The sequence below is a fragment of the Bacillus rossius genome, chromosome 12 (genome assembly GCF_032445375.1).
Source record: "Bacillus rossius redtenbacheri isolate Brsri chromosome 12, Brsri_v3, whole genome shotgun sequence".
NCBI classification, from domain to species: domain Eukaryota; kingdom Metazoa; phylum Arthropoda; class Insecta; order Phasmatodea; family Bacillidae; genus Bacillus; species Bacillus rossius.
The window spans coordinates 7,248,071-7,274,710 of NC_086339.1; the positions used below are offsets into that span (position 1 = coordinate 7,248,071).

At 39.5% G+C, this 26,640-nt stretch overlaps 2 protein-coding genes across 3 annotated transcripts in view; one reads left to right on the forward strand and one right to left on the reverse strand.

Annotated features, from left to right (window-relative positions):
• The window catches only part of LOC134537456 (uncharacterized), a 30,900-nt gene extending 9,608 nt beyond the window's left edge, over window positions 1–21,292 (reverse strand). The window contains exon 1 of the mRNA XM_063377912.1: window positions 20,908–21,292. Within this exon, the coding sequence (XP_063233982.1) occupies window positions 20,908–21,010 (103 nt within the window). The 5' untranslated portion in view covers window positions 21,011–21,292. The remainder of the gene's footprint in view (window positions 1–20,907) is intronic.
• LOC134537453 (kinesin-like protein klp-20) overlaps window positions 1–26,640 on the forward strand; it is a 109,969-nt gene that overhangs the window by 39,496 nt on the left and 43,833 nt on the right. The window lies entirely within an intron of this gene.

The following is a 26,640-nucleotide window of genomic DNA, read 5'->3' on the forward strand; positions in this document are numbered from 1 at the left end:
GCATATATATGACCCTTGTTCCCAAGGTTAGGGTTCAGTGCCTGCTGATAGCAATATGCTGTTTCTTCTTTATGGGTTTTGCAGCCCAGTCACGGACAAACTGAAAATCTTTTGGTAAAAACAACCATAGTCAAAAAATGAAATTTTTTTTCAGAAGCAAAAAATGTTCCACCTTTGCTGGACTAAAATTGTTTTTCAGAAAAAAATGTGTTTGAATGAACAAAAATGAAAAGAATAGTCTTTATTAAATGATTATTGATATAGGAAAGTACTTTGAAACCAAAGAAACTGGTTAACAACAAGTATAGAATAGCCAAATAAATAAATAAAATTAAAAATCAATACTGAGAACAATGGTGGTTTTTGCTTACAATACTGAGGACAATGGTTATTTTTTATGGTGATATGTGGACAATGGTGATTTTGGTTTTAATAGTTGGTTCTATGCATGCCCACCAGGAAGGAGGGGGGGGGGGGGGGTAGGGATGTGCTTTATGTTACACATACATCAATTGAGAACGGGGTTTTCATAAAATCATCTACTATGGACAAAATTTCCCAAATTTCAAGTATATGTCCCGCAGACTTTATCGGGAAGCGCCAGTGTACTTGAGCTATTCTGTAAATAAGTATCTTAAAATTTTTCAGTGACCATTGTAAGTTGTGTTGATTGTTGCTGCAACTAAATAAGTTTCCAGGCATTTCTGAATATGGGCACACACCCTGCATACTCAAGCAGACCTAGGGCTTTGTTCTGCCCATGCATCTCGCACTGGCCTTGAGATGATGGGACAGTTGTTCCCTAATCCCCGCGTGATTCATTCCTGTGTGGACCAGAGTCACATGTGCCAGTAGAAAACACAAGTATAAATTATCTTCTGGCTGCCAGCTGCTGAGTGATAATAATCCATCGGAAATTTATGCAGTAGGATCAGCTATAGTTTTGAGTTGAATTTCTGAGACCATTGCTCTGTAATTAAAAATGAGCTTTATTGTGACATTTCCTGTTAAAAAGATTTTAAATTCATAGTTATATTACCAGATGCTCTAACTGACCAAGTATATGCATAGGTTAGTATCTTATTATATTATTTTGAATGTAACCAAAAGTTTTTTATTTTATTTTAAATTTGAGGTGTAGCAGGGGCATACACAGGGAGGCAGGATCAGGGGATATAACCCCTTCTCCTTTCCGAAATCCTAAATAAAATCTATCTTATTCCCAACAACAAAATAAAAGAATGTGAAAAACAGCGGGCATGGTGGTTATATTCCCCCCTCCCCTTTCTACTCCAAAATTAAATTTCTTTGAATTCTCCTGGAGTGTAGCCATCTCATTTTACTCCAAAAACAATTTTTATTTTTAAGTTGAGCTATTCTGTTTTTCTCCAAAAAAAAAAAAAGTTCTATTTTTTTAGTGTAGCTATTCCGTTTTGTCTCCGAAACTAAATCAAAGATACGGACCGCAGCTTGTCCTTGAAGTTTCCCCCAGCGCCCCTCTGCAGTGTCGGAGGGTTGAGCAACTAGGCTCTCGCGCCTACGTGCCCAAGTTTCACTTCACCCTCGAGTCATTAGTTCACGGTTTCTTTCTGTCCGTGTGGCAACCTTGCACTCACTCCCTGACCGGGAGGGGAAGCCTTCTTTTCACAGACGAGATAGCCAAAACCCGAAGTTCCCCGAAGTTCATGTTTTTTTTCCGTATATTTAATGTAGCTATTATCTTTGAAAGATTTGTGCAATGTATGGGAGTGCATGACTTGATGTAAGCGGACATACGCCATTGCTAAAGCACATGTATGTCTGTAGAAGAAAACTACATTTGTCTTGTGTTTTTTGTAGTTTTCTTCTACAGACATACATGTGCTTTAGCAATGGTTTATGTCCAAAAGTTTTATGTAGCTATCCTAACCAAATCAACCGTCCACAATGTTTTAAATTATTTATAATGTAGCTAACCTAACCTAATTGACCATTAGTTATCATGAGTTAAAATTAACAAAAAAAAAAAAAACGAAGATGCACGATCGGCCGTTTGGCTCTCTCGTCTGTGAAAAGAAGGCTTCCCTGACCGCGAGGACGTGCGGTTTCTCAAGTCCCGCGTGACGTCACGCACGCTTACTGCGTCGTACGAAAGTTTGAAACAGGGCGGGCTGGGGCTTCGCGTTCCCGTGATTGTTAACTGTCGTATCGAAAATCATAAAACGAAAACTCATTAACACAACGAATCAATTTTACGAATACAGTTTATTAACTCGGGGCTGTATGGACTAAAAACAAAATCACGATTCCCCCCCCCCCCCCCAAAATTAAATTAAATGTCTAAACAGATTGCGGTTTTTTTTTTTTAAGAATAAAAGTTTTAAAACATTAACTCTCACGGGAGGAAAATCCTTCAAACTTTTTTTTTTCTTCCGTGGAGTTAGGAGCTGTCAGGTGTCAGAATGCTGTGATGTAGCTAGTCACTTTTTTTTTTTTTTTAACTCGCCATCGCCATATTTTGACGCCCTAAGGTGAGTAAATCGTGATACGTTCTCTTTCCTGGATGATCGCCCTTCGAAGGAATTCCTGCGTACACTCTCGCCATCATGGAGTTGCTAGTCGAAGGGCATCTTCAGTTTTGAAGTCATTCTGCTCTGGCAACAGGTTAGCGAAACACACCGTAGCCCCTCTATAAAGCCTAACGCTATAGAAGTTCGCAGAATCGTTAGAATATCCATCGTGAATGTGGTATTGCTAAGTGGAGATATTAACACATCAGCATTCAATTAGCGTCGGAAGAGGCCCGCCTAGCCCGGGGGGGGGGGGGGGGGGGGGGGGTAATTCGTGTTGGTTGATGTTTAGCGTGGCACAGTCTTATAGTTTACCTATGTACGACGAGGACATTTGAGCGGTAAACGTGACATTATAGGGCAGAGAAAAAAATATACATATAATTGTAATGTAAGTTCCTTGAGTGGTTTCAGAAATCTGTACCGGATGTTTCATATTCAAACATTACTCTGAAAACAAGCTTTTTAACAATTGTTTTTTACTTTTATAAAAATACAGTTTTAAAACTGTACTTTTATAAAAATACAGTTTAAAAACTATATATGAAAACATATTTACTTATATTTGATATATCTCTCGGGCTATTTCAAATCTCATGTTTTTTTTAAAGCTCTGCACAATTGAAACAAATTATATTTAGACGGGAAGAGAGTGGAGGATCGGTTCCAATTTGATTCCAATCAACATGACAAAGATCAAGTCAATATTTTAGCAATGTCATAGAAGTAGTACAACTTTTAACGTGTGCGGAAACTTTATAGTTATCAACTGTTTAGTGAATCTTAGCAAGATGGACAGTATTTTGGTCGAAAATCAGGTCCGAGGCCGGGGGGGTTTCATCGGGGACCGTTTCTAATGGTTTAAAAAAATTTGCTGCTGTTTCGTGTTGATATCTGCGCGTGATGAACCGGCAAGCAACGTTTACGATTCATGCGGCAAATCCTTGCGGCGGGAATTTTGTTATTTGAAAAAATTTAATATTGTGTTTATCACGCTCCGCGTTATTTTAAAGTATTGTACGTTATGTTTCGTGTCCCTAGTTGCGTACACTCGCTCACATATATCGTCGGCTTACTTGTGAAACCTTAGTCCAGATTTTCCCAGTTTTATATTCCGGATGTGTTTGGTGTATTTTTTTTATTTTTTTTTATTTTTTTCATAGTGCATAAATGCTGATAAAACCTCGTAAGTCAACTCTACTTAGTCTCTTTTCTATTCACAAATGATAAAACCTCGCATCTTTGTCAGTCGAAACAGTGCTCCAAAAGCTCATAAGTTCTCCTGTAAAATTGCCTGAAATTGGAGTTACGAGGTTTTAGAAGTAAGCCGACGATATATATATATATATATATATATATATATATATATATATATATATATATATATATATATTTGCCTTCGAGTGTGTCCACATAGGCTCGAATACTCGAGTTCTCGAATGGGAAGAGGTTACGTTGAAGACTTTGGAAAAGGGGGGGGGGGGGGGGGGGTGTCTGTGGAGTGTGTTTGCCCGGCCTTGGCTCTTCGCTATCTCCCGGTTGATGCCCTTGCCCGCATAACCGGAATCAACACGCGCACCCGCTCGGAGAGCTGCCCGCGGCTGGCGTCCGAACTATGTGGAAAAAAATTTATAAAGAAACAGCTTTCGCGCCAATCCGCACGCTTTTGAAATCATCCTACAGAAACCATCTCCGCCGCGCGTTAGGCAATTTACGTTCGCCCGATTCAAAAAGCGGTGGTCCGTTTCTGCGTTATTTTAACGGCCACCGAAATCCAGCAAAATTGGTATTTCGACGGTGTTTTGAAACATTTCTCTTAAACACGGCAAATCGCGCATAATTATACGTGAACGATGACAGTCATTGTCTTCACCATTTTCTTTTTTTACAAGAGGCTAATAAGGACTCATTTTTTACAAATACTGTCAAGAACATTAGCAACTGTTAATTGTAAAAACCTGTAATATTGTGAACATTATGTAAAATACGTCAACACAAATATTAATCAGGAAACCTTTTTTTTAGCTTTTTTAAATATTAAGTAGTTTGCAAACCTGTGCGTTTTTTTAGTAATTGAATGGATTAATTAGTTGGTAATTGTGGGGCGAGTGTTAATTATGTTGTATACAGACTGTTATTTGGTAGTAGAGGTGTTTTATTGTATGCATAACATAAGATTACTGATTGGTGTGCCTTACAGTTGGCAGCAATGAGACGCTGTTCGCATGAAATAAATACACTCTAGACACTGAATTGCTGAGCAACGCTGACGTCATAAGTTAAGACTCCTGGTATATCTCTAAATTAGATAGCGAGAGAGGAAATGCGGTTCGTAGCGGAACACAACAGAAGTACGAACGTTTTTACAGATGACGGTAGGTACCTGTAGGATGACTGTGAATTCCGAGCTTATTCGGTTGTCTACTCTGTGATGAAAGTTGAGACAAAAAACTGTACACATATCAACTTTGTTCAGAGGACAATAACCATAGGAATTCGAAAAGCGAAAGGATTCAATTATGTAACTGCTGTCAATTTCCAGGCACATTAATCTAATTTATACGTTCAATAAAATACGTCTACGTCAAATACTAAACTATAATTTACGCTCACACCACAGTAAGAGACAAATCCATCCTTTAAATTATTTAATAACCATACAGATTTACAAATCTCTCAATATTTTAAAAATGGAAAAAATAATAATTTTTACGTTACCATTTATATTTATTTTCTTTTTAAGACTATAATTTACTGAATATGTTACATGTTTTCACAGCAAGATAAAAGTTTTTTTTTTTTTAATTTTTTTAAGTAAGGCAGGAATAAACAAACTAATTCTATTAGAGAACTATAAACGGTTGCTAATATTGGCTGCTGAGAGTCTCGATCTGCATTGAAAAGCTGTCGGGATTGGCCTTGGGTTTGAAGTGTGTAGCCAGAGTTATCGCCCCGAGTCACATAACTATCGTGCTCTCAGATAAGTCTTACACACCTGTCCACACAGGCGTGCCGGAGAAAATACACCGCAGACTAATGCCGGACAGATCAAATATTTTTTTTTTGTGTGGAAACCTGGCGTTGTCGTCACGTCAGTCCGGTAGGTGGCAGACGGTATGTCCAGTTTGAACCACTGAGGCATCAAGTCTACTTCTTACTTTCACAGTACGAACAATGTATCTGTTAAAAACATGTGGTACCGACATTAAGACAACGCAAATAACTTTCTTTTCCCTTAGAAAAATTCATTTCAGGATTCTGAAATTGCATCTAGCATCCTGGCAATAAACAAGTCTTGAGAAATGTTTATATTTATCATATTGTCACAAGAAACTGTCAAGGTTATTACAATGCTCAGGTGTAGTTCCTATTTTAAAAAAAAATTGATAAATTCTACTAGCAAAAAATGTTTCGTGGTTAGAATTGTTAACTGAAAATTGTATATAACCATTATTTATGTATATGTTGAAAAAAACTGTGCTCACAAATTGCTGGTCAGATGTCACGGGATAATAATTTGGTAGTTAAGGGTGTCCTCCCATTTCAGGTCATGATTTTATATTTATATTAGTCACTGATCAACTTTTAGACTTTTTCAATTGTTCAACTTTCACGAAATGAAAAATATATACAGCGCATACTTGTTGCATAATTAGCTGCCAAAGTTACATTTTTAACGTTTTTTGGGTTGCACAAATAAGGATATTTTAATTTATTGCAGAACTGAAACTTTTTTTTAGGTTTAACTGCAATGACACTGGCTACTTCATGATGTGGTTTGCATTTCTATCACAGAAACTCATTTCATGTTTCTTGGCCGTCGAAATGGTAGCAAATGTGAGAATTTTGAGATGCCAGGTGAAAATTAATTAATTATTTTCTGAAAGAAATTCCTACTTACTAACACCAACAGATGTCGGGGTACGTCACTGGCTGAAATCAACGGTAATATTTCGATAGTGAACAGGTTTGGCACTAGAGCTGTAGCAAACCGCGTGTATTCGGTACTGAGCAACGGGTGCGCCATCTACTACCCAGTAACTAAACGTTACACACGGCCGCATTTCGTTACTCGCATTTTTCGTATGTTTTACGCATGCGCGCGCATATTCGATGAATTCACGTAACAAAGAACGATGTTTGTTTATTAATTAAAGTATAATTTGGAAATTCGTCGTCCCAAGTGTTTTACTGTTTATTAAAGGTATTGTGTGTGTAGACAAAGTTTGAGATTGGAACAGAAACAACGTAAGAAAGTATTTTTTACAAATTAGAAATATGTATGTTTTTGTTTTTTATTGCGTATTTTCACTTTTTTTGTTCTTATCTTAAATGAGATAATATAAAGCCGGTCTAATGAGATTTAATTATTTCTTGGTTAACAAAAACTGTTAATCATCAAATATTGTTAATTGTTTATATTCTATTTATTATTATTTACGCGACGTCATACTGTACGCAATACGACTCGATTCGTTGCTGCAACATAGCATAGCATTTTATGCGGTATCAGAAGTAACGAGTAACGATACGATAGTAACGAGTACTAATTGTTATGGTAACGAATACATACGGGTATGCCCTTTTTCGTTACTTTTACACCTCTGCTTGGCGCATGCGGTGCGCACGGCCTCTGCTTGTCCGACCGGGGACCCCAGCCCGAGAGCTTGTCGGATCGCAGCCGAGGGTAATGGCCGCCGCGCGTTCCTGAAGGACCCGTGACGCGTTACGGCGAGCGAGCACGAACTGCCCCCCCCCCCCTCCCCCCAAACCGCCCTCCCCAGCCAAACACTGCTTCGGTCCATGAAGTGGGAAATTATTCACAGCCGGCGAGAAAAGTCGGGGCGATCGAGGCTGTTGAAAAGCCTGCGTCACACGATGGAAGGTTCTTTCTTATACAGGTCCCCGTACAGAAGCTTCCAGCCTCCGTCGTGGCAGCCGGTATGGGTGTAGGGGGTTTCTGTGGAAAGACCGGTCGTTACCACAACGCCGAACGTACAATAACGCCGAATACCATAACGCCGAATGCCAAATTGACCGCAACGCCGACAGCTAGAAAACTGCTGTGTACCACAACGCCGAAATACAGTAACGCCGAAAAATATACCACAACCTAACCTTACCTTACCTTACTTAACCTAACCTTTGTGGCAGTCCTGCAATGACATATTTCGGCGTTGTGGTACGCAGCAGTTTTCTAGCTGTCGGCGTTGTAGTCAATTTGGCATTCGGCGTTATGGTTTTCGGCGTTATTGTACGTTCGGCGTTGTGGTGCGTCCCAGGAAAGACACTATCACACATTCAATAGTGACTGCGAATACTTCTGTGAACATGCATGTTTATCATAACTGTCGCGTGATGCTGTAAACTGCTTCATAGGACCACATGTTAACTGCGTTTCAAATCAGTAATCGAGAAAATTTTAAAATCCCCTCCCCCCCTTTTTCCCCCCAAATAAATTACCTTATTCAACACCAGGGGCACGCGACCACTTAGTTCCCATTGGACAAAATTTCCACCTTCTACGAAATCTTCCAAAAAAATTCGAACACGACCGATTACAAAAAAAATTGGTTGTCTGTAAAGTCGGTTTACGGACGATAGTTTAACGTGACAACGTCATAACAAAACATTGATGAAATGATTGCATACTTTTATGAATAAAATTGAATCATTTTTATTGAATTATCACTATTTTATATGGATACAAAGAAGGAGTGAAATGAAATCTACAATTTAATTGATACATTTACTTTTATTTGCACTCATTAATTCAAATATGTATATTTAACGAAGAGATTATTTTAACTAAAACTTTTATACATGTTTGCTATTTAACTTCTTCCAATCTGTGTTCTTCTGTTAAGGAAAGGACGATGATAGGAAAAGTAGGAAACGAATGGGAGTAGTTCAAGTTTAATGTGCCTCGAAAAGGTCAAATCGATGGTTGTTCCAATCGAGTGGAAGAGAGATAGATGCGGCGCAAGCGTACAATGAGCGTAACGGGACAATGTGCGTAACGGGACACTTTTTCGTGCGTGAAGCCGGCGTTCATAGATTTATTAGACGTTATCACGTCAAAAACTTCCATGTAAACGGCCAGCGAGCTGCCGTGGAACACCTCGCCAGACAGGCTGTCAACGTGTAGTGAAAGCCGTAAGGCTGGGCGTGCTCTGCATCAGACAAGACACCACGCCGTAGTGTTCCGTTACGTTATTTCTTCCCACATTCTTGGAATCAAATTGCTGTAGCGATTCTCCTTCGAAGATGGATGGCATAAGATAGGTCTTTCGTGTACAAAACACATTAATCGATCTGCATCCAGTTCCATGATGAAAAAAAAAAATCAATCAAAATAATAAATATGAAAAACGGTATTAAACTAGTCAGCTATGAACACACTCCCTTAGAGTAAATACGGCCAAATGCACTGGATAAATATCGGACAGCTCTATGCTAACAACTTAGCCGAGAGAGAAATAACCTAGCGGAGAGAGGTGTAACTACAAAAATACTTTATAGGTGAATTGTTAAACTATAATTATATCATATGCTATCAAACATGAATATCTTCTTTTCAAGCATTTCGAATAACTAGAAGTTATATTCCCCTCAAAAAAATAAAAACGGATACATTCAAACACACATGGTCACACAAAAATTAACACAAATGTTGGTATTTAATCATAAACGTTCACCGATATCTCCCATTCTTTAGGTGCTACACATTATTTAATAGCCATGCAAACTATTTATTTTAAATATACGCATTAGACATTAGATCTTTTGACGAGCGCGATAAAAAAAAAGACATGGACTTCAACCTGACGGTGTAACATTTGTGGATTTGCACTTTTACAAAAAAAAAAAAATTCGTTAAGTGGTTTCCTCAACATTAAAATGCTGTACAAGCCAAAATAATTATATTAAGTAAGCTCATCGTAGGCCCTATCTAGTGACAGGCCCCTAGTATGACTATTTCTATGGTGACTTCGTCATGGTAAATGGTACGGAGGAGGTTCAATAGTGGTAAAAGTGCCATGGTAATAGTACAAATGCCACGGTAATGGCACAAGAGTCGCGTTAATGGTATGAGGGCCACGATAAATAGTACGAGTGCCATTATAATCGCACGAGTGCTGTAAAAATGGTACGTCGAGCAACCGTACCGCAGAGGGGGCTACGTGCAGGCAGTCACGTTCTTTTTTTTTTTATACTTTCTTTCGGATTTTTTTCTCTGTCTCGTATAGTAGCCTCGCCCCAAACAGGTCGTCGTGGAAGGCCAGGAATAGCCGGGAGGGGAAACCAGACGCCTTTAGGGACGTAGGGAGGTAGCACGAGAGGGGAAGCTGTGCCTACCCCCTCCCTTGCACCATCCCATCCGGGGGGGGGGGGGGACCCAAGTAGGCCACCGCGCATGCGCAGTGCCGCCGGCCACACCTCGGTGACGTCACGCGCGTCCGTACGCGACGTCCATCTCCCTTCCCCCTTCAATTCTCCACACTCGGGACCTTCCCAGCAGGCTATATATAGCATAGGCGGCACGACAGCGTTAGTGAATGGAAGACGGCCAAGTAGCACGTGGTTTCGACACGCCCTTTTGCTTTTCGCGCCAAGGGATGGATATACATTGTATCTCTGTCCACTTCTAGGCAAAAAAAAAAAAAAAAAAAAGCACTTATAACCAAAAACTTGTTCACCGTTTGTTGACGTTCGTCAAAAATTCACATAATTTTTGTAGAAATAGTTGAGTAAATAAGTGAGGTACCTGTTATTTAAAATTCTTTAAACTGGTTTCATGAAAAATATGGTTTATGTGACATGGAGTCGTATGACTCCGAGGTGTGTGTAATAAATAAATAAATAAATATATATTACATATATCTCGTGAGAGAAAGAGGACTAGAGAGAGGAGAAAGTCTTCAATCGATGTGGATTTGATCCTAGACTGCAGACTCCAACTCACGCACGACGTTAGAACTTTTAATTTTTTTTTGGATTTAAAGTCTTAACCGCGCGACTTCCGTTCCATTCACGAAATTACTCCTACCAAATGCCGTGTACCGATACCTAAAGACTCTAAAAGTGATCAGAGCATAATCGCATTGATTGTAAGGTTTCCCATGCACCCGGTGGATTTCGCCTGTCGAACCTGCACCGCCGTCGCAGGTTTGCCAACCCTCCAGATCATAAGTAGCGGCGACAGAGCGTGGTTGGCAGCTCCCTGCCGCATTCCCGTCCTCAGGGACATGCTAATACAGTATAAAATTATTACATTATTAAAATTATACAGTATTTTTTTTTTTTGGCTGTTTATGCCTCAGTAGTTTGCTGTAAAAGCCAACGATTAAAACTCATACAACGAAAATTGATGTTTCCACGTGTACAAAGAACATGGATATTAATCATTAAACGATTAATCATTTAAACGACTGTGTTACGTACGTAATTGTAATTGTTTGAAAACAGACTGCTGGGGGTGCCAGCCTGTCGGCAGTAAACAAGGTTTTAAGACGTAACCCTGGGCTATGATATAATAATATTAAAATATCTTGAGGTAAAAAAAGACGACGTAAGATTTCACTTACAATCAATTTTTTCTGGCAGCCTAGAAATAATTTCCTTGTAAGAAATACGTGCAACCGTGTTTTGTTCCGCGTACCTTGGCTGGCAGTTGTCGGCGCCGAGGTGTCGGCCAGCGCTCGCAGAGCACGCACGGCAGTACTTCAGCGGAGGGTAACGGCAGGGGGGAGGGCCTAACCGCACCTAATGACGTCAGTTATCACGGCGCCAATCGCGTCTCGTGACCTCTGCTCTCGCTTCCCCCCCCCCCCCTTCTTTTTATACTCCAACAATCGAACGGTGCTGGGGCCGGTGAAATAAGTGGAAGGTGCGTGTAGTAAAAAAGCACGCGCCTTAGAAGGTTTTCTTCTCTTATGTACACATTCTGGAATATCAGGAAAAAAAACCAGGGCAATTCTATATAGTGATAAGTAATTTAAGGTAGTATGTTCATCACCCAGACTGTTAAAGAATTTTATTTAGACGTTTTAGTGCACAGAAATGCACACTACGAAACGGAGTAAGCTAGGTTCGGCTAAGAAAACAGAATTAAATAAATAGTGATAAATACCTAGGGCAGCTATGGGGATGATAGAGGCTGGATTTTCTTTATTTCTATCAGAAAATTGCCAAATATCTAAGTTATTTTATTTATCAAAAAAGTTAGAAATTTTAGGGCAAAGTTAGGGAAATTTTATGACCGAATTTGTAAAAACACGAGAACCAATAAAGTGGTAACTTATTGGCATCATGTATGTTCTGATACAATTTTCACGGCCAATAAATTGTAAGTAAACCTGAAGGAAAACAAATTGCAGAAACTGTGTTTGCTGTTTTCAGCATAAAAAAAGTTCTAGTAGGTTTAGCTTATATTAAAAATATAATGAGCTAAATAATTCAAATTTGTTTCACTTCAAAGCCCTTAAAAAAATATATAACTTCAAAAACTAGATGATAAAGTTAATTCATGATTCGAAAAAAAAAAAGAAGCTATTTAAATTTGGCAGTATATTTTAAAACCGTTATAATGCTTCAAAGCTACGTTCTTTATTCACATGAGGCCCAATGTTTTGTTTCTTAAATTAACGAGACTAAAATGTCTCTTGTGTGTAAAATTCTGTAAGTAACAGGGAATTTATTTAACAAAACAAACATATTTAATTTTCGCAAATCGTCCTTATTATAGAAATTTGGGTTCAAATATTGGCGCCCTGATTTTAACATATAGTTTAGCCAGTAATTCGCAATTGTTTTGTGTTTTTTTGTATTTGTATAGCATCAGTCTGTTGGCAAAATTCTGACCTACGCTTCCGTGACGGAGACCAAGCGTGCTTGAGCAGGTTGATCTGATCCTTTGAAACTCTTTAGTTCCACTGATGGTCAGGTTTCCAAGAAAGAACATCCAGAAACATTTTACTCCTAAAGTACAGCAAGCCAGAGGGAATTCTGCATACGGGATGTTTCAGCCTCACGCGATGAAACGCAAGTTTACGGAAACCAAAAAAAAAAAAAATTGCAAGGAAGTAATGCCATTGCGCACGGAAGCACAATAAAAAAAAAAAAGTCCAACATCACTCAGGGTACGCAGCTGTTAGCACATGCGTGTACGACGAGTTGCCTATCACGCGAATCCCAGGCAACCCTCAGAGCAGTGGCGTACCTAGTGCTGCGTCGTGCCCCTGTGACTGACTATTTACGAGTGATACGAAAATATATTACTTTTAGTACACTTAAAATGGTATATGTGTGTGTTCGTTCATGAAACTTGGGGAAACTTTTCATTTGTCATGAGAATGAAGAAAACGTATAATGTGCAAGGTTTTTTTTTTGGGAGGCGGTGGAATTTAAGGTTGTAAAACAAAACAAAAAAAATCAAGTTTTGGTACATTATAAGCAAATAAAGCTTTTTTTTTTTTGTACTTTGGCCCGAATGGAAACCAACGCAAGGCGATATTATCCATAGAATAAGTTATATTAATTATTTTAAACTAAAATAAACTTATATTTTTTTTTAAATCGTTTTATTACTTAAAAATTGAGAACAAAAGACAATGAATTTAACTGCGAAACAATTTTACCACTGTTCGTAATCAGGATACGTTTTTCAAGGCAACGACTTTCTTCTCGACCATGTAGTCTTGTGGTAAAGTTACCTCGTCTGCGGATTTTTTAAGTCCTCGAGTTCGATTCGTGGATTAAAAACCGAAATCTTCCCTGGTTCGAAACTTGGCGTATTGCCGTTACTTGCCCACCATTTTTTTTTTCGGGAGGCAACTGCAAACCATCGCAGAATCGCCTTGGCCTGGTGAACTGGAACAGTCTTATCATCAACAGTAATATCGGTTATGTCACCGCACTTGGATCGGCGAACTGTACGTCTTGGCATTGACAACAGCGTCGAGTGCTAGGGGAATTTTCGTTACATCATTCTGCCGCCGATAACCTTCCACTCTCCGCGGTCCACTGCACGTCGAATTTTTCCGCCAGATAAGGGGAGCCATGGGAGGGAGATGGCTTCGCCTCTAGTGCTCCAGGGATGTGGTTCTCCACACGTGACGCCTGGCCGTCAACATGTTTATCCCCCGGGCGACCTTGAGAGTCGGGGCGTGTGTTGGCGCTGGCACCCGGCCACGAGGCGGCTGCATTCCGTTACCGAGCTCGTGCGCACCGTGCGCAAGTTAGGTACAGTGGAATATCTTCAAGTACCCCCGCCCAACCGGGCACGCATACGATGTGCAGAGCTTCAGGAAGAAAAAACTAGAGATACCACGAGTGGCCTCTGTAAGAAAAAAAAAGAGGGGGTTGTCTGTAAAGTCGGTTTACGGACGATAATATAACGTGATAACGTCATAAGAAAACATTGATGAAAAATTGCATACTTTTTTAATTTTCAAATATTATTTACAGTTTTTTTTGCAAATTTAATTTAAATAATTTGTTTAAATATAATCACGAACAATTAGTTAAAAAGCCAGCCTTAACCTGTTTTGATATTATAGAAGATTTTCTGGCACGGTGGTTGGCCGGTTCTTGCACGCTCGGCTCAGGCGGAACGTGACAATTTTTCGTGCGTGCAGCCGACGGTCATCAATTTATAAGACGTTATCACGTCAAAAAAAATTATGAAAACGCTGAGGGTCCGTAATTCCTTTTAAAAATATATATAAATTTTTAGAAACGTGGAAATCGCTAAAACGCGTGTAACACCCGGTACAACAAGAGTCTTGAAACCATTCAAGGGACTTTAATTACAATTGTATATTTATTTCCCTGCCATATAATGTCATGGTTACCGCCCAAATCTCGCACAAGACTGCGCGCCAGTCCACAGCCTTGCGCGCGGAGGCGTCACCGCGCTAGAAGCCTCACTTACACCAGGCGGGCCGCGCCGCACTAGCAATGTTGCCGGATTGTCCAACAATGCAATTGTAATGGTAATACCAAAGCTAAATGGATATACAGTTTTTTTTAAATAGTTGCAATAAGTCGTTCTGTAGGAAAAAAATACAGTTTGTTGGTATTATTCCATAAATCATTACGGTAATGTACCCGTGAAACGCAATACTAAAATGAAAAAAAAAAAAGAAGAAGACAGTAACGATAAAATCTGAGCGAACTGAAACCGCCGGCAGCGCAGTATACCATAAAAATAATTTTATAGTTTTTACCAGGGAAAAATCCGTGGAAACCCGTTTGGCAACGATATCACTCGTTAAACTGCAAAAAGATAAGCTCTACCTTGCAATGTTGCAATGTGGTAGTTGGTAACCGAGTTTCCAAGGACTTAACTTGTAAAAGTACAAAAAAATATTTAGTGTAAAAGCGAACTGGCGACCACGCGAAAAAAAAAATTCTGAACGCGAGGGGCTCGATTGGTGCAGAATTGCAGAATGTGCCGAACCGTAGAATGCCGGATGAAATACCTCTCACTGCAGGTAGTTCAGTTTATTTGCCTGGGCGAGAGCTCCGTCGTCTCCGCCATTACGACCAATCCAACGGTCAGGGGCTTCGACGTACAACCACTTTCGTAAAAACGAAAAGCACACTTAAGGGGCCCGCCTACCTGGGCACACATACGGTGTGCAGAGCTTCAGAAAAAACAACGCGATTTCAAAACTACTCAAGATATCCGAGTGGGGCCTATTTACGAATAGCATTCAAGAGTTCGCTGAGGACCGAAAAGTACTTTTAATTACGGATTAAGTTTTTAAACTGTATGTTTAGAAGCGTTAAAATGCCTAAAACGCGTGTTTCCAGTGTAATTTTTAGGCATAAAACAATCAGTACAGATTCTTGAAAGCACTTAAGGGGCTTGCATAACACCTTTATCTTCATTTCTCCGCCATATAATGTTACGGTCACCGCTCAAATTTCACAGTTATCCTGTGACGACGAGACGAATGCGCGCCAGTTCAGAGACTTGCGCTTAGAGGCTATACCGCGCTGGAAGCACCAGCGAGCGTCGCGCTTATCACCCCGCCTCACTAACACACATACACCCCTGACGAGGCGGGCCCCTTAACTGAAATATTACAGATTCACTCCCAGCAAATTGCAGAACACAAAACGCTTTACTTTCAAGAGTCGCCATTTTGTGTATGTGGCCTTGAAGCGAGAAAACAACAAAACAGTGCATGCTCTTATCTAAAACTGTTTTGAGTTAACTCTTCGTGACCTTGAACCAAAACTATGCAACGCTTTCAGTTGATACTATTAAAATTTATAACTGGGAAATTCTTTTATGGACATACTGTATTTCTGCATAGTTATTACCTGACTACACAAAACTTTGTCCCTGTCTGGAACTCACTGTGCAATGTTGGCACTAAGAAGATGAAAAAAGTGGCTTGACTTGTTAGTCTTATGGGAGGTGCAAGATTTTGAGTTAACTGGAGTTGAAACAGTGCCAAGAAACCAATCGCAAAATATGCATATGCGGCAAGTTTTTTTATTTTAACTTTTTATTTAAAAAAACGTGCTGATGAGCATGAATGCATTATCGTTATATAGTTACTAAAAAAAATACCAGAGTTCAATGCTTCGTAGACTAGATTCTATCGTCCGGGGAAGAGATAGGAACAGAAAGACGCCATATAATTTCCTACAATTTTATTCGATGATTGTTATTACGGTAAATAGTTTAGAACTAGAATTACAGCAAAAATATGGAAGAATCCAAGATGGCGGGGCCTAATCTCTCTTAAGACATTTACAAAGACTTTACCATTTTGACAGTTTTACTAAAGTTGTAGTCATTTTCTAAAAGTGAGGTCAATAATAAAGGCCAATGACCTCACAGGGGAATTATTTGTAACCAGTCATTATTAACTTCAGGCATTTCACTAAATTTTATACTTTGCTTTAACGAAGCCAAAAGACAGAAATTTATGACCAAAAAAATGGTGCATTTCGAAACGAAGATTTCAAGACATCGTGAAATAATGTTATTACTAACTAAAGCTTGTCGCGTTGGTTCACAATACTTGAAAGACGTGACAGATAGACAATGACTCAAATCGCGGAGGCAGCACGTAGCTGGAAGGTTTTTTTTCTTCCTTAGGCAAGTTATGAAAAAAAAAAAAAATATGAGTAAATTTTTGCGATGGGCGCGCACGTGCAACAAAACAATTGACATGATTAAAAAAGGCTACACACAAATAAATTTATGTATGTGCTTTTAAAGAATATACTTTAGTGATTGATACTGAATACTAGTCCATATAGTTAAAAATATCAATATTAGTGGTTGAAATAGTGTTAACAAACTTTTTATATTGTATCTACTTAAGTGAGGTTATGTTCTCGTATGCATAATTTATTTGCATTAAATTTTATCACATTATTAAATAAATATTAAAAATTATAAATTAAAATAAAGTTTTTTAATAATTAAAATTTATTTAAATTATTTTAATAATTTTGATAATTGTATACACCGTCTTTATATTAATACCGAATACTGATTATTTATTTAAAAAATAATAATTTCATTGAATTTATATATCACCAACCGTATTCATATTACTCCAGTTCTTTTATAATTTTATTTCTATTATTTTCATGCAAAAATTAAAGTTAGTTTTTTTTTTTTTAATACGCCAAGCAAGTATAAGTTGAAACGCGCGTACGTAAGTACACGCACCGCAGGACTTGCCAGTGCCCGGCCGTGGTCGGCGTGGCCTTGACTGCAGCGACGCCGGCGTCTAGCTAACCGTCGAAGATTCGGGTCGGGTGGGCGGGCCAAGGCGCCCTGCGAAACCCACATACTGAATCCCTTAATTTACTTCCCTGATCTCTCCAGGTCTTTAAATAATTTTTTTTCCCCCGCGCCGATCAAAATACGCGGTATTTCATGAAAACAAAACAAAAAAAAAAAATTCCGCGTCATTTTCCTGACGCTGCCCTGCAGTCACGGCGTTTTTACGGAAGTCTTTCAATGCCACGACAAAAATGCTGAGACGGTAATAAAAAACCTAGGAATTGAGCACAATTTTTTTTTTTACGTCAACACCAAGGCACAATTACAGATGAAGTTAAGTAGTTACACATGTGGTGATGTGGTGTGGAACAGGGCCGTCTACGGGGGGGGGGGGGGGGAGAATGATTAGCTGGTTGAGTTTCAATTTTTTCCCCCCCTTCCTGTGCTTGTCAAATTCATTGGAAACAACGGGTCCTTCGGCCTTGAGCACGTTCTTAAATGCTTGTCGTAAACAGACGCCACTCGGATATCACGAGCAGTTTTAAAATAGCGAGGTTTCTTAAGACGGCCAAGGTGTCTATTGCGGAGGGGGAGGGGCCGCATACTGCCGTCTGACGTCGAGAAACTACTCTGTGCCCTTCAGGTTGCTGCGCAACAATATCCTCCGGCCTCCGCCATCTTGCATTCTTCACTTACAAGCTTCATCTCACTAGCCATTCAAAGTACACAATTCAAACTCAAGCGCTAGTTAAAAAAAAAAGTTGAAAAACAATAGTTAAATGTTACGAAGTACAAGCAACAACTAATTTACACAGAACTGAAAGATCTTTCATTATTATTAATTCGCGGTTTCATTCGGAGTTAGTCTAGAATAGAAACACCTCCACCTTTCTGCTTCTTTTGCAATTGGCCCCCAGAAAGTGACGTACATCCCTTCAAGCCCACATATCACACACTATTTTTAAAAATTTTAACTAATAATTTTTCGTATATTAAATTTAAAAAAATGTTTTCGCTTACACCCCTTGAAGCCCACGTTCCTCACACTATTTTTAAAATATTACTAAAGTGAATAATTGACTTTACTGATAATTTTTCGTGTATTAAGTAATTTAAAAAAAATGTTTTAGCTTTGCTATATTCCATAGCTTTAGATCGCATGTATTTATTTAATAAATTATTATCAGTTTGTATTCATAACGTTACCTCCCCTGTTTACATAGCACCAAAACAGGCGTGGGTGGGTTTCAACCAAAGCAGGCGGGTCTGGTGACAGTGACCTCTGCGGCCGAGGCCGGTAAGGCTGCACCTTCGAACGGCAAGGTTCCGGGGTTCGATTCCAACCAGGAAGCTTGGAACAGTCGGCGTCAAACCATGGCTACCAGCAACCATACCAGCATCAAAACCATGGCTACGACTGGACCTTGCCATTCAGCTGTGATCACTGCGCGGGGTTTTCAAGCTCGAAGGGGTTGATGTGATATTTAAAAATAAAGTTTTTTTAATTCTCCTAGATTGTTGTATATCCGCACTGTAACTTTACCAACTGTTATTATTTTTCACGAGAAAATCAGTTGCATTTCGTTGTGTTTTTTTTTTTCGTCCCGTGTACCTTTTTACGAATATAGAACAGTAGAACAGTAGAGAACGAGAACAGTGGCTCTGCCAATAGTGATCACTTCCCCATGTCTTATGTCGGCGCTCGGGTTACGAAGTTGTTCAGGAGAAAGGAATGGAAAAAAAAGGGGGAGGGGAGCATTTGGGTGAAAGTTCAGTTAGGCCGGGTTTATAAACTAGAAAAGCACGCAAGAAACGCATTCACCAAATGCAAAAATAAAGAAATAACGACTCTTCAAATACCCAATTTTTAAATTACGTAAGACGCATAAACGCAAAGCAAGCATCGGCAAACATTCAACTAGTTTGCGTTTCGGCTTGTGTTTCTTCCTTCCATGAAGTGGTGTTCCGAAAAAAAATGTTTACAGAGCCAGACATTGCGTGGATAGAAGGCTACGATTTACTTTATTTCTCACACGTGAAATTTTTACTTATTAAAATCCGCACTGTGAAAGTAAATTTCGTTCTTGGATAAAATTAATAATTCAAAAGTTTTAGCTGGAAAAATTTTTTTTATGAAAAAAAGCCTGACGAAGAAAATACTTTTCCTGGTGTTTCAAGTTTTATGGTTAGTGATGTATTGCAACTACCGTAGTTTTCTTCCATATTGCACTCTAGCATAGTTTATAAACCCAGCCTAAAACTATATTATTCCTCGTCGTCGCGTACACACAATGGGTTCTACGACGTACTGTTTCTTATAGCTTTCAGCGACGTTGTTTTTTTATTATTACCTCCCAACTTGTTTACGTTTCTACAATCTGTTTTTGGGAAGGCGCGTTGTCAAGGTCAGTCAGCCCAAGACGGACGGCGTTCCACGAGGCTCAGAAAGGTTCGACTGCCTCAGACATACCTGCTCGAAATGCACAGCGGCGTTTAGGATCAGCTAGCCCAGACGTCAGCTAAGCTAGAAGCTATCGTATACAGTTAGTTAAACCTCGTTCTTCAGGACTGAGACTAAAGGCAGTCCAAACAATCGAAAATCCGGATAATCCGGGTACTATGGATAATAAGCGAACCAAATTCTTTAATAAGCAGACTTACCGTTTACTGCGATAAAAAAGTGTTTTGTAACAAATTCACTATATTGTTTACAACTCATTAAAAACTATATAATTAACTTTTTAACAAAGAATTCGTCACTTTTTTCTGTTTCAAACATGTATGGCGTTTGAATGTTCTAACCGTCTGTGTTTGCATGGGTGTAGAATACAGTTGTAATTTTTATGTGAATATTAACGAGAGCCAGATAAAAGAGGTTTTACTGTATTTAGCAAACCTGTTTTTTTTTATAACCTGCGGTAGGGTTCAGATGAGTGCGGACGCACTTGTTTCACTACCCCGGACACGTGGTTGAAGTTTTACTTAAATGTTTCCATGTTTATTTGAACCATCACGTGTTTGCTTGTAAATCTATGAAAAACACTGAAATGCTAAAGTATTTTTAACATATTAATTTGTTTGAGAAACCGTTACATAAACTATCACACTGTTACTGGTTTTAATCAGGAAATTAAAAGGCGATGTGGGGTAGTTACAAAACAGCGAGCTTTCATTAGTACAATTCACTCACCCCTCGTCTAATACTGGGGTATATTCAACAAGAAATAACTCCATGACTCCATGAAAAAAAAAGTAGTAAGAGTTAATGGGTTTGTATTGTTAGGAAGACGAATATATTATATCTTTATGATTGTTCATAAATTTTGGCAGTTAAATTTTAGAATAGTAATTAAGTAGGTAATTGTAAGGTGTTTTTAAAATGAAGTCAATAAATATTTTCAAACATAAATGAAGAGATTTTCTAATGAGTCACATGTTATAAATCCTGAATCTCATCTGGACCCATATGTCTGATACTATTATCGAAACATTCGTGTGCGTCTGGCGCCCTACGTAATCGTAAACGCGCAGTCCAGACTAGACGGTATAGCTAAGCTAGGCGGCTGTCCTGGAAGGAAGCAGTTAGCTCATGCCTACCTTTCTTGGTGGCGTTTTCGTTGGGCCAGTAGTCGTAGCTCGCGGTGTGCCGGGCCGCCTGGTAGCTGTACACGTCCGGCATGTAGTTGTACACGAGGTCCATCTTGCTTCCTGCGCCCGAAAGGGAAGTCTTCCTGTCGTTCGCGTCGTACACTGTCTACATTCACGCCTTCCTCTGAGCGTCTGTCGCGTTCGCCTTGTTTTGGTTGCCTCCCGCGTCCTCGGAGGTATCTAGATCCCCTTTCCCGCCGTCGCGCGGCGGTGGTTCCCTAGATCCTCTGCTACACCCGCCCCTCCCTGAATTTCTAGATCCTCTGCTACACCCTTCTATCTTCTCTAGCATAGAATACCTACTCGGCGCTAGATCCTAGATCCTGGACGTGTTAACTCGTTCCCTTTCAGTAGACCCCCCCCCCCCTGCTGGTGACGCGTGGGTCACCTAGATCCTCAGCTACACTCGCCCCTTCCGGCGACACTAGATCCCGTCTCCCGCGCGCTCTTGCCACCCCTCCTCCGTTGTGGACTCGCCCGCCCATTGGCCGCGGCGCCACCTACGTCGCATCCACGCCTACGTCCGCGCGTACCGGAATTACGGCGCGTTGTGCCGTGTGCACCTGAAAGTCGCCATCGTGACGCAGGAACAGCATAGTTTTACGTCAGCTGCCTACATAGGCGCCGACTATGGGGGGGCAGGAGGGGCGGTTGCCCCCCCACTGAACAGATAAGAGGGGCGTCGCCCCTCCTCGTTGGTCACAAAAATTATTAGTTACATTCTTGAAGTGTAACATAACTAGAACTTTCAGAATAATTTTAAGGTAAGGTGATTGTCAATCAATGTTTACGTTTTACGACTCATGGTGGTCACGCTATAGACATGGTGCATATCACATGGGCTCCGATTACGACCACAGGATCACTGCGTTGGCAGGATGTGCTGCTATCGGGTGTCACTTATCGGCATAATTTGTGCTCGGACGTTTTACCGCCTTTCACATGCTATCAGGTGTCACTTTCGCTTTCGGTATCTTTTGCTTTCAAATGTTACAACCCTTTACGTTCACGACTGCTATCAGTTGGAACATCAATTTATTTTGTTTTTAAATGTTGCCTTCCCTGCGGTTTGTATTTACCGATGCCGAGTATTTCAATGTTTTTATTGTGAGTGAAAACATGCCAATGTGCACGTTAGAATTTATAAAGTTTTAAGGTGTGTAATATAATTGACTTATTCACTTTAACTGTGGTGCATTATGTGGAAGTACATAAAAAAACTGCCCAGTGATAAAACTGTACAACACACAGATCTGACTGTTACCGACAGCAATCAGCAGACAACTTCTGCCTCATCAACAAAGGAGAAGGAAGAAGCACAAGTTCCTGTTACTGGTGAAGGTGGTGAAGAACGAAAAAAGACTTTCGGAACAAAAAAAGAAGGTAATCGACATTTTATTAGAGACTGGGAAAATAAATTTGCTTGGCTTGAATATGACAATAATAAGGATAAGGTATTTTGTAAAATATGTAAAACTATTTACTCTCAGAATAAGTGTGTGAATAAAACTTTTAGTGCAGCTTTTGTGGAACTAGGATTCTGCAATTGGAAAAAAGCGATTGAGAAATTCAATGAACATGAGAAGTCTCGGTTTCACAGGGAATGCACGGAGGCAGATTTTCATTCTCAAGCTGGTACTAATGTGCTCAAACAATTGTCCACAAAAAAAGCTAAAGAAATGGATGAGGCCCGAATTGCTTTGGGTAAAATTATAGGCAGTGTGCGGTTTCTAGCAACTCAAGGATTGGCAATTCGGGGTCACAATGACGAGTCATCAAATATCCTGAAACTACTGAAATTAAGAGCTGAGGACAGCATGGAACTAGATGCTTGGTTACAAAGAGATGGTTATAAATGGATTTCTCACGACATCGTTAACGAAATATTGTCTATTTTGTCACATGCAGTGGTGAATAAGCTTGTTTTCGAGATTAAAGAGAACCAACATTTTTCATTGATAGTCGATGAAACAACTGACTGTACAACTAAGGAACAAGTGTCATTTTGTGTACGAACAGTAGATACAAATCTTGAAATTCAAGAACTTTTTTTAGGATTCTACGAAACCCCCGACACTACAGCTCAAACCTTATTCAACATAACAAACGATGTTCTAGTTCGTCTTCAGTTACCAGTGTCGGACCTCAGAGGTCAGTGTTTTGATGGAGCCAGTAATGTAGCAGGTGTTCATTCAGGTCTGCAGAAGAAAATTAGAGAATTAGAAAATCGAGCCTTATTTGTCCATTGTCAAGCTCACTCTCTTAATCTAGTTACTCAAGATAGCATCAAGAATGTTCCAACTGCTAGAGATGCAATGAACTTACTGCGTGAGATTATTGGGTTTATTAAGCATTCCCCAAAACGCCTTGAGTGGTTTAAAAGGTTTCAAGAAGAACACAGCAAGAATTTAAGGCCACTATGTCCTACAAGATGGGTTATGCGTTACTGTTCTCTTCAGACTCTTTTGTCTAACTACAGTAATGTTATAGCCTTTCTAGACGAATTTTCTAGTCAAGATTCCAGCGAGGCTGCCACCAAAGCTTCCGGATTTCTCAGATATCTGGAAAAATCAGATACACTGGTAATGCTTGAACTGTTGTGTTTAATTTTCCAGCATCTTTCTGCCGCAAACAAATCATTACAAGGCAAAATGCTGCATATGAAAGATTCGTGCCACATTCTGTGTGTTTTGGAGGACACAGTAAAACAGCTGCGAGAGCAGTTTGATGCATTTTGGTCAAAAGTTGATCACAACTCAAAGGCTTTGAATTTAGAGCCTCCACGAGAAAATAGAAAAAGAAAATTGCCAGCAAGATATGATGGTCCTACTCCACCTCATGAATTCACTCCTAAAGAAAATTATAGGCAGATATACATTGAAGTCATGGATAATATACTATCAGGTCTCAAAACCAGATTTGATGTTGAAGCAAGGAAATTGCTGACCTCTGTGGAACATTTTCTTTTGACCCCTTCTTTTCCAGCTGACGAAGTTGTAGCATTTTATGGAAACGACTTCAACAGCAAACGGCTAGAAATGCATCGCGATATGTTCCATGATGTCCTGAAGGGGCAAAATTTAAAATCCCCTGCAAACTTCAAAGATGTGGTTGACATCTTAAAATCTGATGGTATGCAGCATATGAAAGACTATTTTGATGAACTTCACAAGCTTGTACGAATCATCATGGTTATTCCAATTACTACATGTGAAAGTGAACGATCATTTTCGATGCTACGTAGATTAAAAAACTACTTAAGATCTACTATGACAGAGGCGAGATTGAACCATATAGCCCTTCTGAATGCCCATTCAAGTACTGCCAATTGTTTGGATTTGAATGAAATCGCGACATCTTTCATTTTGAAGAATCCGATTCGGCAAAACACATTTTCGTGTAAGTGATGACTGTTCTTACTGTATTTACAAATCAAACTTTTTATGTTATTTACATGTGTTTTTGGTGTAATGGAATAATTTCAAATTAACAAGCCAACACTTGTTGAGATCCGAACTTTAATGAATGAATGTTGGTAATTGTGTGTTACCTGCTATGTTGTAAATAAATTGTAGCTTGTTCTTAATGCATTTTCCATTCTACACCCACTGACTCAAAATTATGGTAAATTATTATCAAGTCTAAATGAGAATGTTCAAATTTTATTATGGATATGGTTTTTATACTTCAAAAACGTGTCATTATATCGAATTTGTAACTTAAAATTACAACTTATGACGAAAATGGTTGGAAAGTAAGCCTATTTAATTTATGCATGCAACAATCACACACGACAGTGAAAGATAGATACAGCAATAGCATATCACTAAAAGTGCCCCACAATATGAGACTTGCCCCTTGCCCCCCCTCTGAAAACTAGAAGTCGGCGCCTATGGCTGCCTAAACGTTCCCGTAAAACAGGGTCATCGAGAGAAACTTATGGGCCCGTGAGGCAAATAATCTTGTCCCTATAATTGATAAAAAAAATTTCAAACCCCACAATAAAAAAAAATAATTCGGAACCCAACCCCTGGTGCCCGGTCCCGGAGACTTTGCTATCTCTCTCTCTCTCTCCCCCCCCCCCCACCCTTTTTCTCTCTTTTCCGCTTCTTTCCTCTCGACGGCTCTTCCTGGAAATATTTCAAACACGAACACCTGCCTACTAAATAAAACGAAAATCTGGCAAACACGTGCTAATTTCCTTCCTCCACGCATCAACAAGTGAGCATACTTGATGTAAGCTTTTGGACATACGCCATTGCTAAGCTCATGTATGTCTGTAGAAGAAAACTACAAAAAAAACCAAAAGACAAAAACAAAAACACAAATTAAGCAAAAAAATCGCTGTTGTCAATAGGATATAAACACCACATAATATTCCATAACAGGAATATGGTAAACAAACAAAGAAAAACAAAGAAAAATGGACTAACAGAACGAAAACCCCCCCACAAATGATGACAGCAGACGCCCAACCCAGACCTCAAACACTAGGTAGTAATTATCGACCTTGCTGGGAATCGAATTCGTGACCTTTGGCTTGATTGAGCGGTAAGTCTTTGAAGAGAAAAAAAAGCGTAACATCTAACTTCGGTAACGAGCAAATTCATGTGTTGTCTTGTTGAAAATACACTCATAATACGAAACTCGGACACGACTATTAACGTAGAATTCTTTAAAATAATGCCGAGTGCGATCAATATAAGCAAACTGGTTTTTTCCAACTGCATCTCTGGACGCGAATCTCACGTAGTTTCCGCACCCGCCGTTAGAATTCGCAGCCGGAACAGCTACGTCGACTAATGAAACATTTGACGAGCAGACTGAAAGTTTAAATTGTATAAAGAAATGGCTGCGATAAAAGCGCAAAAGACTTAAAAAAATACCAAACACCGGTTTTGGACCTGATTTTCGACAAGGAATTATATTCAAATACTGCCCATCTTGCCGAAATTAATTGAACACATAATTTCCTTTTGTATTTGAGCACCGTCTGTTACACATTTTCGTTCTTTTATTTCTGTCGCATTTACGAAATTATTCCAATCAAATGCCTTATCTTATACCGAGAGCTAAGATGTTACACACCAAAAACATTGTTGTGTCTTATTTCTCGCTCGGTTGATAGACTCATAGATTTTGTCGACAAATTCGGTCAGATGTTACTGAAGGGGCCAGTTGGAACACGGCCATGGAAATTAATCGTTTTGATGTGCCATAATTTCGGGAGTAGATACCAGAACTTTGAATGTGGATGGTACCGTAACTCCGTTGGCTCCATCTGGCAACGCTGATTCCTTCCGCGCTGGCTGCCTGCAGCGTGGGTGTGATGTTATTTACACTGTGCCACTACGTCGCACATTTCCCCTCCTCGCTGACTTTCTCTGTGTATCCCTCTCTCTCTTCTCTGCGTATACTTCTCTCTATCTCTCTCTCCCTCGACTCACTCGGCGTTTTGTTTGCTGTGTCTGGCGAGTCGAGAGGACGTGCATGCAAAAAAAAAAATTGGTTGTCTGTAAAGTCGGTTTACGGACGATAGTTTAACGTGAAAACGTCACAACAAAACATTGATGGAATGATTGCATACTTTTATGAATAAAATTGAATCATTTTTATTGAATTATCACTATTTTGAATTGATACAAAGGAGTGAAATTAAATCTACAATTTAATTGATAAATT